The sequence below is a fragment of the Lemur catta genome, chromosome 1 (assembly GCF_020740605.2).
Source record: "Lemur catta isolate mLemCat1 chromosome 1, mLemCat1.pri, whole genome shotgun sequence".
NCBI lineage: Eukaryota > Metazoa > Chordata > Mammalia > Primates > Lemuridae > Lemur > Lemur catta.
Window position 1 is genome coordinate 31,597,068 of NC_059128.1, and position 14,309 is coordinate 31,611,376.

Here is a 14,309-nt window from a genome sequence, read left to right on the forward strand (position 1 = left end):
ATATTGTAAGTTGAAAATGAATTTGATACACCTAACCTACAGAACATCATAGCTTAGCCTGGCTTACCTTAAATGTGCCAAGAACACTTACATTAGCCTATAGTTGGGCAGAATCATCTAACACAAAGCCTATTTAAAAATAGCTCAGCAAAAGATCAAAATTCAAAATTTGAAGTACGTTGAAATTGTGACAGTTTCACATCATCAAAAAGTCAAAAACTGTAAGCCAAATCATCCTAAGTCAGGGATTGTCTGTACTCTGTTCTTGCTGTCTAAATTATTAGGAGAGCTGAGTAACTTTTGGATGTAAGAGCACAAAGCATCCTAATTTCTCAAAGTCACTTATCCAAATAATTCCATAGTTATAAAGTTCCTTGTGTAGTTAGCTCTAAGAAGGCTTTTGAGGAAGTAAACTGAGAGCTCTGAGTTTGGTGATCTGGGAAATTGATTCCTTATCCTCATTGTGGCTAACTAAGCTACTATCATTTGTATGAATTGGGAGTAGAGGAAGAGTGTGGTAGGTAACAGAATGTTGAAAGGGAAAGATACTATCCAAGACTTCCTAACATAAAATATTGATGTAAGTCCATCTGCTGCTATTGACTGTAAGTTCCTCAAAAGTTTACTTATGTCCATTGTGACAGCACTGATACTGCAACATTTACAAACCACCATCATACCTAATCTTTGTGAGAAGTTACTGAAAGGTCTTTTTCACCTAATAGCTATTCACTGTGCTCACCAAAATAGTTGAAAATGCAGTCTTGACGCATGTACCTACTCTGGCCAAGTGACCATTGGTAGGAACAATACTAGCTAAGGCCAAGTATCAAGGGGGCCACTAAGAAAGGGGAAGCATGCACAGAATTGAGTGTCTACATCATCATCATTTTTAAAAAAACCTTTAAAATGAAGTACAAGGATATCTTGGAGATATTGTGGGTTTAGTTCAAGACCACTGCCATAAAGTGAATATCTCAATAAAGTGACTCAGACAAATATTTTGGTTTCCTGGTACATAAAAAAGTTATGTTTATACCATTCTCTAGTCTATTAAGTACACAGCATTATGTCTAAAAAGAACAACATACAAACCTTAATTAAAAAATACTTTATTATTAAAAAATACTTTAGCTTAAAAAATGCTAATGATCATCTGAGTCTTCAGTGTGTCATAACCTTTTCGGGGGTGGAGAGTTTTGCCTCCATGTTGGTCGCTGCTGACTGATCAGGGTGCTGGTTGCTGAAGGTTGGGGTGGCTGTGGCAATTTCTTAAAGTAAGACAACAATGAAGTTTGATGCATTGATTGATGCTTCCTTTCTAAAGAGATTTCTCTGTAGCATGCGATGCTGTTTGATGGCCTTTAACCTACAGAACTTCTTTCAAAATTGGAGTCAATTCTCTGCTTTATCAACTACATTTATGTAATATTCTAAATTATTTGTTGCCATTTCAAAATTGTTCACAATGTCTTCACCAGAAGTAGATTCTACCTCAAGAAACCCCATTTTTTGCTCATCTATAAGAAGCATCTGTGAGAGTTTTATTATAAGATTACAGCAATTCAGTCATATCTTTATGCTCCCCTTTTAATTCTGATTCTCTTGCTATTTCCATCACATCTGCAGTTACTTTCTCCATCGAGGCCTTGAACCCCTCAAAGTTATCCAGGAGGGTTGGAATCAACTTCTTCCAAATGCCTGTTAATGTTGATATTTTGCCCTCCTCCCACGAATCATAAATATTCTGAATGGCATCAAGAATGGTGAATCCTTTCCAAAAGGTTTTCAATTGACTTTGCCTGGATCCATCAGAGGAATAGCCTGGATCCATCAGAGGAATAGCTATCTAAGGCAGCTATTGCTTTACAAAATGTATTTCTTAAATAATAATACTTGAAAGTCAAAAGTACTTCTTGATCTATGGGCTGCATAATGGATGTTGTGTGAGCAGGTATGAAAACAACATTAATCTCTTATACATCTCCACTAGAGCTCTTAGATCATCAGGTGCATTGTCAATGAGCAATAATACTCTGAAAGGAATCTTTTTCTAAGCAGTAGGTCTCAAGAGTGGGCTTAAAATATTCAGTAAACCATGAATATAAACAGATGTGCTGTCATCTAGGCTTTGTTCTTCCATTTATAGAGCATAGGCAGCGTAGATTTAGCATAATTCTTAAGGAAGTAGGATTTTTGGAATGGAAAATGAGCACTGGCTTCAACTTAAAGTTACCCAGTTGTATTAGCCCCTAACAAGAGAGTCAGCCTGTCCTTTGAAGTTAGGCATTACCTTCTCCTCTCTAGCTATGAAAGTCTGAGATGGCATCTTCTTCTAAAATATAAGGCTGTTTTGCCTACATTGAAAATCTGTTATTTAGTGTAGCCACCATTATCAATGATCTTAGCTAGATCTTCAGGATAACTTGCTGCAGTTTCTACATTAGCACTTGCTGCTTCACCTTGCACTTCTATTAAGGAAACAGTTTCTTTCCTTAAATCTAATGAAGCAACCTCTGCTAGCTTCAAACTCTTTTTCTGTAGCTTCCTTACCTCTCTCAGCTATCAAAGAATTAAAGAGAATTAGGGTCCTTGCTCTGGATTAGGCTTTGGCGTAAGGGAATGTTGTGGCTCGTTTGATTTCTATTCAGACCACTCAAAGTTTGTCTGTATCAGCAATAAGGCTGTTTCACTTTCTTACCATTCTTGTGCACTGGAGTAGCACTTTGAATTTCTTTCAAGAACTTTTCCTTTGGATTCACAACTTGGTTGTTTGACACAAGAAGCCTAGTTTTCAGCCTACCTCCCTAAGCTTAATCATCTTGAAGTTTTGATTTAAAATGAGAGATTTGCAGCTCTTCCTTTCACTTTAACACTTAGAGGCTATTAATTGGCTTAATTTTAATATTGTTGTGTCTCGGGGAATAGGGAGGCCTGAGGAGAGGAAAAGAAATGGGGGAATGGTAGGTTGATGAAGAAGTCAGAACACACATACATTTATCAGTTAAGTTTCCTGTTTTATATTAGCACAGTTCGTGGTGCCCCCAAAACAATAACAAGAGTAACATAAAGATCACTGATCACAGGTCAACATAACAGATATAATCATAATGAAACACTCTGAAATACTGTGAGAATTACCAAAATGAGATGCAGAGACATGAAGTGAGCACATGCTCTTGGAAAAACCATACTGACAGACTTGCTTGACACAGGGTTGCCCCATACCTTCAATTTGTAAAAAACAGTATCTGTGAAGTGCAATAAAATGAGATATGCCCGTATAACATACTTAAAGAAAGCTTCATGGTTTCTTATCAGACACTAAAATAAATATTTAACATGGTGGATGCCTTCAAGTCTATCCCAATATAATTTAGTCCCCATGCCTTTGTTTGAAAGACTAACTAGACAAAATTTTGGTGCATCATGGGTCATAGTTACGTATTCCAGAATTTACATACGTGTAAACTGAGACAGACTGAATGGTTTATGGGTTAACATCTCCTTTGGTGAAAACCAATACATTAATTAATCTGTAGTTAATCCAGAAATGTTTATGGAATAGTACAATAAAATTCCTATTCTGATAAAATGCATAGCTTGTTCAAAGTGCAACTGTGTTGTGCATTTGTGTTTTTCCATCTAAGGATGATCATTATCAGCCAATATAATGAGTAAGGGAAAGCATTACTGTTCTTATGTCATAAAATATAAAACAAGCTTTATGCAAGATTATAGAATTTGGAATAAATACAAATGTTATGATTACTAGAAATGATTTAGCAGTATAAAAAGATGAAAGGGAATTGGTAATGAATTAGTTCTTAAGTTGGGTTAGAGTTTTATGATGCTTATTTTATTGTCACAATTTACATCTGTATTACATATGTTCATTTCTATGTATAAAATATTAAGTTTTAAAAATAACTGTAACTATAAAAAGCTTCAACTTAATTAAAATGAAAGATGCATTTTTTAGGGGAAATAATAATTTTTAAAACTATCTAAACTGTTTTTGATGTCACAAAAATGCTTCAATTGAGAGCAAGTATTTGTTCTTTTCATTACTTAATGTTGGAAACCTTGCCATACCTGGGTCAAAAGAGTAGGGTTTCACTGATAAATCGGTGGCACTTATGTTCCAGGGGTGAATTTGTTGGTCAGGATTTGATGCAAAACAAAGAAATGTTCATTCTATAGCTTGAATAATTTAAAATCTCTCAGTCACTGTACTATAATAAACTGCCATATGCTCCACAGGAAAAAAATATCTTCTTCCTATAGGTTGCAATTTTGAACCATGTATCTTAGTATTCTAAATGTAATTCTTTACTTTTCCAACATTGATTGGTCCTATATTATGATATTACTGTGGTTATTAATAAAAAAGAAAACAAGGTCAATATATCAGAAATATTTTATAAACAGAAAACAATGTATGAGGAAACAGAGCTCCTAGATGGGATTAAAGAAGAAATACATATAACAGTATACCAATTATGACATTGATTTTGAACAAATATTGGTGGCTTATTTTCATTTTGCTAAAATCAAAGCAAAGAAATTAGTAAGGAATTATAGTCACAGGTTTCCACCAGTCTCGCCAAATCATTCAGGTTTATATACAATATATTGAATAAATTCTGTTGTTGGAAAAATCAAGTTAAAATTTTAAATGGTATTGCAAACTGATTCCATTCTTATACACTTTCAGACACATTACGAGTGTTGTTGATTACAATAGAATCCTTTTGTCTCTAATTTTCTTCTTATGCGTTTGTTTCACAATTAAATAAAAGAAAGATTTTGTTTCCCTGGCACTTAGCCCATGCTGCTTGGGGTGAGCTAACAGCCTGCCAGGAGCTGAAAAGTCTTTACTAGAGAAAACAGTCAAAAAGGTAACTACTGCAGCACTGTATGCTCTAATGGGAAAGTTAATCAATTTTAACTTAAAAAGCTATTACTAAGTTTTCATTTCTAGTAAATGTTTTGCTGGTACTGGCAAATCCTTTACTGCCACTTCAGTTTGTCCCTTTTCACTTTAATTTTCATAATTCTACCAATATAACATTTAAAATGGAGAGGGATGACTTATCATTTCTAAAAACCTGACACATTTCTCAGAAATTTTTGTATTTGCAGGAATACAGTATTTTGATGCTATTCTTTCTTAGAAAATTTCTATTTTCTTTCCATTTTAACTGAAAAACTTTTTCCACTGCTTACATTCTGAATCCTAACTTAATCCTATTAATACAGACTATGGCACTGCAAAATAGATGCTGAATTAAAAAATTCCTAACTAAACTATACCAAATAAGACATGTATATTGAAAATGTGGAAACATAATAAGGTACCCCAAAATAATGGAAAAACTAAGAATCATATCTAAAGATTGTACCTTCTTGTTTTCTTTTTGAGACAGAGTCTTGATCTGTTGACCTGGGTAGAGTGCAGTGGTGTTATCATAGCTCACTGAAACCTCAAACTCCTGGGCTCAAGTGATCCTCCTGCCTCACCTTTCCAAGTAGCTGGGACTACAGGTGCATACCACCATGCCCGCTAATTTATTTCTATTTTTTTATGGAGGTGAGGTCTTGCTCTTGCTCAGGCTGGTCTCAAACTCCTGACCTCAAGTGATCCTCCCACCTTGGCCTCCCAGGGTGCTAGGATTAGTAGGCATGAGTCATCACACCCAGCCTGTACCTTGTTTTGATCACAGATATAGTCAACAAAAACAATGTAAAATAACTTAGAAAATCCTAGTGAAAAATTAATTCTCCTTTACTTTTTTGATTAAATATGAATTATTTTCTATCAGAATTGCTTAAAGTGCAATACATTTATAATATGCTTTAATTTTTAATGATAGAATAAATACATAAGTAAATATATAATGGTATGATAGAAGGAAGTGTGTAAGATTAGTCTACCTGGTTGTGACACAGAGCAATTAGGCAAAGGTTATAAGCCTGATTCCTATATGAGTAAGTAATTTTACTCAATTGCATAACTATGAAAATAACTCCTCCACACAAAGGGGCTGAATGGTAAAGGCATATATGTGGTACCCACCATAATGGGGGAAAAAAGCACCTGAAAGTACATATACAGAGGGCTGATTGGTAATATAATTTTTGGATATGATCCAAAAATCATGATTAGTTATAGGTTGTGATTATGTATACATACATACATACATATATGTCATTAAAATTATATCGAGGCATTGAGATGTTTCTTTTTAAGAATGAAGTGTAAAGGTAATGATGTAATAAGATATTGAAACAGAAAAATACAATAAGATGTACATTTTTTAAATTTCAAAATATTAAGGGAGTACAAATTTTTTGTTACATGAATACACTGTATAATGTTGAAGTCTGGGCTTTTAGTGTGCCTGTCACCAGAATAGTGTTCATTGTACCTGAGTGTGTATTTTAGAGGTGTAATAAAGTTCATGGACTGAACAGTCTAAAGAGATAAGAATACCTGAAGGGAATTATGAATGAGTTTAAGAGGCCACATTCACAGAAAAATGAAAAAATCTATAGCAAATGCCAGCACAGACCAATATCCTTTTACAAGTAGATGGGATCATTCTAGGTGAAGAACTTACTAGACTGGCAGTAGAAATGGGAGTCAGTAATTTGGATAATCAAAATGTACGCTTTCACTTGAGATATTTGAATAAATATTTCAACTCTTTGCTTCAATTATGTAACACTCAATCAGAGATAAGCACATAAACAATGAAAAATGCTCCTTAACTAAATTTTCTAATGAGACAGACACATATTCCTGAATGATCTGGGTGGATGGAATTTAAATTTGATTATATCAAAATATGTACAGGATCTAGAGATTGTTGATGTGAACCAACAAATGGAGCTGAGCCAAGGAATTCTAGCTTTGGCTCTGTAATTTACAAGTGCTTATCCTAGGGCTATGATCTTAGAATTCCCATGTGGGGAGAATGTAGGGAAGAGAACCAGTTACTAAATTCTAAATATAGCAGCTTAGTGAAAGCTAGATTATTTATAAATATTATTTCCTTTAATAGTATCCTACAATAGCCCTATATTGGGTAGACATTATTTCCATTTTACAAAGAAGGGAGATAAGACTCAGAAAGGTTATGTAGCTTGTCCAGGGTTGCTTAGCTAGTAAAAGGTAGAGCAAGGTAGAGAGTGTCTGGTGGCAAAGTTCCTTCCAATATCCCTTAATTCCTTTTTCCTTATTCTTGGATAGTACCTAAACCATCAGGAAGAGTTAATGAACTCACAGCATGACTTGTGAACCGCCTTGGTGAGGACTTCTCACTGCTTAGAATCAGCAGCTTCTGAATTTCTTCTAGGGGGTAGGGAATCTCAGCTTAAGATAACTGCCTATCTTTAGGCAGCTAATTAGCTGGAAATTAGACAGGAACATAGCCTCTATGCTATGGTCAATATTCTAAAAAGAGATCCTTCTCTGCTCCAAAATGAGTTCCAACAGTAAAGCTTAAAGATTCCTTGATTAGAACTGCTGAAGTGGAAAAACAAAGAACCCAGGAAAGATCCCGAAGTCTTTCATCATGTAATCTTAAGAAAGCTTAGAGTCTATAATTGAAAATAAAATTCCCAAGATAGCAAAATTTCTTCTATTGAAAGCTCATAGTTCTTCCATTGTTACCTGAAAAAGATTGGGAATTTCAGGGAATGGTGCCAAAATATTTTAATCTGCCTTCTAGTGGATGGTACTATACCAAGTATGAAGTTGTAATTTATTCATGTCATGCATTTTACAAGTAAAGAAAATGAATCATAAATGGCAGGCTTACAAATATTATCATCTACTGTTATGCTAGGTATACCTATCCCAAGAAACCAAAGGAAAGTTATTTATCTCAGTGGAGCACTTTCTTCTTAAAAGCCTTGCTTGCAAAAAGGAGCTGAAAATAGTAGATATGGTAAAGGACAGACCAGAGACAATAGAAAATTCACCAGTAGTCAAACAGATAAACAAACAGAAAACACTTTATACATGCATACACATCTAGGCACTTGCATTAGAAGAATAATTTTCTCACTGATTTCAGATGCAGTGTGCTATAGTGAAATGAACCCAGACTGGGAGTTAACAATCCTGCGTTCTAGTTGCTTTAATAATAACTGTATGTCTAACTTTAAGAACATTATTATACCTCTTTGGTCCTAGGTTCGCTTGTCTTTAAAGTAAGAGAGACTACCTGATGTCCAAGTTACCCTCTTCTATTATATTCTAAATATTTCATGTATTATACTCGGAAATAGAGTTCTCTATGTCTATGACTTTCACAACAATCACTTTTAGCATTTCTGTACATGTTATATCCTTAGTTTCCTGGGATTATTATTGAATCTTCTCAGACATACAAAAATCATTAGAGATATTGAGGTACCACAGCTCCAAACTGGTTCACAGATTCAGTGGTTCTGGACTCCACTCATAAAACATTGGCTTTCCTCTAGGGGCTTCTGTAATTGAAGAGTATTTGCAGAGGCAAAATATTTAGAATTTCAGAGAACTGTGAAGGCCTCTCAGTGCCCCCCAAATACTTTTCCTACTCAGTGATTAATAAATGAAATTAAACAGTTTAGAGGTATATCTAGCTGAAATGAAAGTGAACTATAAAGATTTGCTCATTAAAATGAAAATATACTTGGTAAAGATAACACTTTAAAGTGTAGTGACAATGAATTTCTTATCCTTTTTCTAGGGAAAATTCTCTTCCCTTCAGCAAAAGAATTACAGGCCTTGTTTAACTTAAGACAATTCAATTTATAGTGATTCACACTTAGAGTGCTCTGCTTTTTTATATGCACATTATTTATTAGGGTATTTACTAAAGATATGAACAAATATGTCAGTCAGTTCTACTGTAAAACACATGAACAAGATGCTGTGGGAACATAAAGGAAGGGTTGTTAACCCAGCTACAGAAAGGCAGAGGTAGACATCAGGAAAAACTTCAAGGAGGAGAACGGACAAAGGAAGGTAAGCCTGCAAAAGAGCTAATAAGGGAGACAAGGGCCACATTATTTACCTATCTCTTCTGCACTAGACTATGAGATCCATGGGGAAGAAGTCTTATTTTATTTATTTATTTTTAATTTATTTTTATTTATTTATTTATTTTTGAGACAAGAGTCTTGCTTTCTGTTGCTCAGGCTAGAGTACAGTGGTGTCATCATAGCTCACTGCAACCTCAAACTCCTGGGCTCAAGCAATCCTCCTGCCTCAGCCTCCTGAGTAGCTGGGCCTATAGGCATGTGCCACCGTGCCTGGCTGATTTTTCTATTTTTTGTAGAGACAGGGTCTTGCTTTTGTTCAGGCTGGTCTTGAACCCCTGGCCTCAAGCAATCCTCCCACCTTGGCCTCCCAAAGTGCTAGGATTACAGGTGCGAGCCACAACGCCTGGCCCAGAAGTCATATTTTTATTCATTTTTGTCTATACAGGACTTGACATAGTACCTGAGATTTAGTTGATGTTTAATAAATATTTGTTGTACAAGCTCAATTATGTTTTTATATATGATGTTTTTTAAACCCCTAACCAAAGTGCTGAGGAGGTCTAATGATACTACTCTTTTGCAAAAAAATTGAGTGTGATCCAAATAAAAGGCTGAATGTAAACCTCATTATTATTTTTCATCATCATGCGTGGAAACACTTGACAAAAAGTTAACCATCCATGAAGAGTTTACTCACTTATGAGTGACAACTGATTTGATGAACAAATGAAGTGTAAACAAGCATAGGAAGGGAAAAGAGAATACATCTGATAGCACTTTTTTTCCAGTGGAAAAAATAAAATGGTCATTTCAAACTACTTTTTTTCTTTAAAAGAACTAGAATTTCTGTCTACATTTTTTTAAAAGAACTAGAATTTCTGTCTAAATGGAATACACAGATTGTTCTAAGGACTGGTGTTAAGGAAAATGCCTTTGAAATAATACAAGACAAGGGATGGTTAATTTATATCAATAATAGGTACAGTATTACTAATTCTTTGTGACAACTCAAGTTTACATTCATAGTTTCTGAAAATTTCTTGGTTTTGGTTGATATCAATAAATATCTCAATAATCTGCATTTAATAATAAAGAAAACTTTCATTAAAATTGATTTCTGAAATCATATAGTTAATTCCTGACTAATTTCCCACTGTAGTGAGTTTCTAATGAGTAAAATAAAAACAAAAGGTTTAATCCTAATTTTATCTATCTATCTATATCTATATCTATATCTATATATACATATATATATCTAAAAGAATGTGAATCCAAGATGCAGGATAAGTGCAACTATATAAAAATAATTTCTAAGTTGGGTCAGAGACCAAAGAGCTAAAATCTGACATCTAAGATTTCACTAATTTTAGGTCTTTTAACATAACTTGTTATGTCAGCTACTATTTTAAAAAATATTTTAATGCTGAAAGAAGAGCACTATCATGTAGTAAAAAGAAGAATGTAAGTCTTGAGACCTTAATCCTCTTCCTTTTCTGCCGTTCTGAGTCTGAGTTTCCTCGCAGAAAAATTAGGGTGTTTGTATAAATGCTCTCAATGTTTATTACAGTTTGAATATTTTATGATTCTATGAATAAAGTTCTTTATTTATAAAATTAACCTTTTGTTTTATTTCTTTTTGCATAACAAAAACAATTAAGAAACTATATTTTATTCAGATTGCACTAAATACAACTTCTTTTTTTGGTGTTCTCTATAAAAGGCTGGTCTTCTGTGACTGGATGCTTAAATATAACTCTTATGCTGAATTTTTAGAATGGAAGTTGTTCCCCTGTGCCAGGATGACACGCAAATTTATGAAGCATTCCACATTTTTTCTCCACCCCCCCAAAAAGAAATGGAAGTGATTGATTAAAAACAAACTACTGGGGCACACTATATATCCATTGTCTCCGTAGAAGCTGCTCTCAAGACTAAGAACAAAAATTGAGAAGACAGGTGAAGCAGAAAAGCTGAGATCAGACTGACTTCTCAGTAATCCTTAGATAAACTGATTGTTTTTTAATATTTTTACATTTAAATGTATATTTTCCATAACTGGAAAACATGATTACAAGACACAATTAGTTATTTCCCATTTCTGACAGAAAAGACATCAGACAGACTCAGAGTTAATTATTTTCCTCACTCAGTGCTGATAGCCCCCTCTTTAGAGCATCAGTATTTTGATGGAGAGCAGAAACACAGCTGATTTTTCTTCCATTTTGTACGAAAAAGAAGTTTTATGGGTGTTTTGTTTACTGTGTATACTGTTAAGGCTGATCTTACAGTGGAGTAGAAATAAGAAACAAAAAGAATGATGATGATAATGGTGAATAATCTTTCTCTTTCAAGAAAATTGTGTGTTAATGTTATATGAGTCTTACTTGGAAAGATGAATAAAATAAAGGACAATAGGCAAATATAACAGTACCTCGGTAATTGATGATTTCTGTCCCAAGCACCGGAGTCATCTCCAGGACTGTGATAAAGGCTTTGTCCATAGATGTCAGAGGAAAAGGAGACATGCGGTGTCTTCTAGCCACCTTGGTGATATCGACAGCACTATGACCTAAATAGGAAGATAATAACTGAGAATATGATGCTAAAACACTGATTAAAAAGTGGGAATGACTTATAAATTTCAACAATTCCTAATTTCCAATGTCCCTAAATGAAGATTAGCAGGTCAACAATTGTTTTTCCTGCCTCTGAAATATAGCCTTCTATGGTAGAACATTAAACCAAGTTAGCAATGTTACATTATGTGCCAAATCTTTTTTTTTTTTTAATAGCTTTATATTTTATTGTAAGGCAGTAAAAAAAATTATGTAATTCTCAAGGGGCCCACATAAAATAGTTAGTCTTTAAAAACTGTTAGTTCCTGTCCAGTGTTATATGAGTTTTCAAGTTCACTCAAGGTTTCTTCTCTATGTGCCAAATCTTGATGAAATTTAATGATGATATTGGCTAATCCTCTTTGAGCACTTACTATGTGTCAAGGCATTGTTTTATTTATTATTATTATTTTTTGAGATGGAATCTTGCTCTTTTTGCCCTGGCTAGAGTGCCGTGGTGTCAGCTTAGCTCACAGCAACCTCAAACTCCTGGGCTTAAGCAATCCTTCTGTCTCAGCCTCCCAAGTTGCTGGGACTACAGGCATAAGCCACCGTGCCTGGCTAATTTTTTCTATATATATTTTTAGTTGGCCAGATAATTTCTTTCTATTTTTAGTAGAGACGGGGGTCTCGCTCTTGCTCAGGCTGGCAAGGCATTGTTTTAAATTAATTCATTAATCTTTATAACAACCTTATGGTGAGGCACAATTACTATCCTTATTTATGTATGGGGAAAGAGATATTTAGAGAGATTATACATCTTTAAATAACAGAGCTAGTAACAGAAGAGCCAGGACTCAAACTTAGGTAGTCTTGGCCTCAGAGTTCATGTCCTCAACCACTACACTAAACTTTGGACACTTAATACACTAGTTAGTAAAATGAAGTTGTCAAACTTGAATTTATTTAGAATTTTATAGGAAATTTTCTTTCTTCTGAAAAAAGTCATGGAGAAGGATTATTTAGCTGTCTATTCCTTGTGTGACCTAATCTAGTCCCATGGCATTAATATCACTCATACACTAAAGCTACTAATTTTATATCTTCATTCTTAACCTCTGCCCTAAACTCTAGATATTTGTATCATCCAATAGCTAGTAGGTGATATATATTTCCAGACTTGTAATCATCCACCATGTACTTGGATGTGTAATAGGCAACTTATACCTAAAATGACTAAAATCAAACTCTTGATTCCCCACCCCGCTATCCCACACATATGATGTCTTACTCTCTTGCAACTCCCATCTCAGTAAATAGCAACGACATTCTTCCAATTATTAAGCCAGAACTTTGGAGACATCTTTGAATCTTCTCTTATATTTAAACTATGTTTGAAACATATCTAGAATGTGATCATTACTCACCACTCCCACTACTACTACTATAATAGTTGGAACCATAACCATCATTAATTTCCCGGGAAACTGAATAGCCTCCTAACTGGTCTCCCTGCTTCTACCCTAGTCACACTACAATTTATTCTCCATACATTTTCATGATCCTTTAAAATTGTAAGTTGTATTGTGCTAATCTTTGCTCATAACCCTCCAATGACTTTCTATGTCACTTACAGTAAAATCTGTGCTATGTCCCATATGGCCCAACAAATTATGGCTCCTGCTGTTCTTCTCTCTGAATATTTACTGTGCTCCGGTTCACTGGTTCCTTGCTTTTTCTCGATAATGCCAAGTACATCTCTTCTCATGGCCTCTGTATTTTCTGTATCCTCTGCTTGGACCATTCTTCTCCAGATATTATAGCTCCATCTATCCCTCACTTCTTTCAGGTCTCTGTTCAAATAGTACCTCATCAGAGAGGCCTTTGTTGAACACGCTGTATGGGATAATACCTATCATCATTCTTTATTCCCCTTACCTTACTTTACTTTGCTTCATGGAGATATATATACACACACACATACATATATATATGACTATGTGTCTATATATTTATATATACACACACACATATATATACACATGTACATACATATGTGTATATTCATAACCATATATCTATAATATGTAAATATTTGCATTTATTTGCTTATAGCCTTCTTCTTAGTAGAACATAAGCTCCATGAAAGGTTACAACTTTGTTTTTTTGTTCACTGTTGTTATCCCTAATACATAGAAAAGTTAACTGGCACATATTAACCAACAAAAAATAAGTATTTGTTGAATTAACAAATGCATCATTTAATGACAAAAAGAGACTTCTTGGAGTACTGTACCTTCATGCATAAATAACTTGGCATTTTATTGGAACCTTATAAGTGTTTATCCCAAAGGGTAAACAGAAAAAAGAGTAACTGCTTGACATTGTTGCTTGGCTGTCCTAACTGCCATCCACAATCTCCTTCTTCCCTAGCCACTTTGTAGCTAGGAGTGGCCCTATGATATAATTCAGGCCAATGAGATGTAGGGAGAAATCCCTGGGGCAGGCTTCCTATTACACATAAAAAGATAAAGAGATAAGGCTTTAAGAGGAAAATGTTTTGTCCTAGAATTCTACCTTCTTTCTACCTGGATACTGGGAGGTGTTATAGAGATTTTTCAACCATGAGGATGCAAACACACACAGTAAGTATGGAACCATAAGAAGAAAAAAAGAGTCCGAGCCCCTGATGACAATGTAGAGCAGCTGTACAAG

The 14,309-nt window shown here is 34.5% G+C and overlaps 1 protein-coding gene across 3 annotated transcripts in view; it reads right to left on the bottom strand.

Annotated features, from left to right (window-relative positions):
* GPHN (gephyrin) overlaps nt 1-14,309 on the bottom strand; it is a 535,238-nt gene that overhangs the window by 93,687 nt on the left and 427,242 nt on the right. For all 3 annotated transcript variants that reach the window (XM_045565470.1, XM_045565461.1, XM_045565478.1), the window contains one exon: nt 11,471-11,608. In XM_045565470.1, coding sequence (XP_045421426.1) covers nt 11,471-11,608 — 138 coding nt within the window. The remainder of the gene's footprint in view (nt 1-11,470; nt 11,609-14,309) is intronic.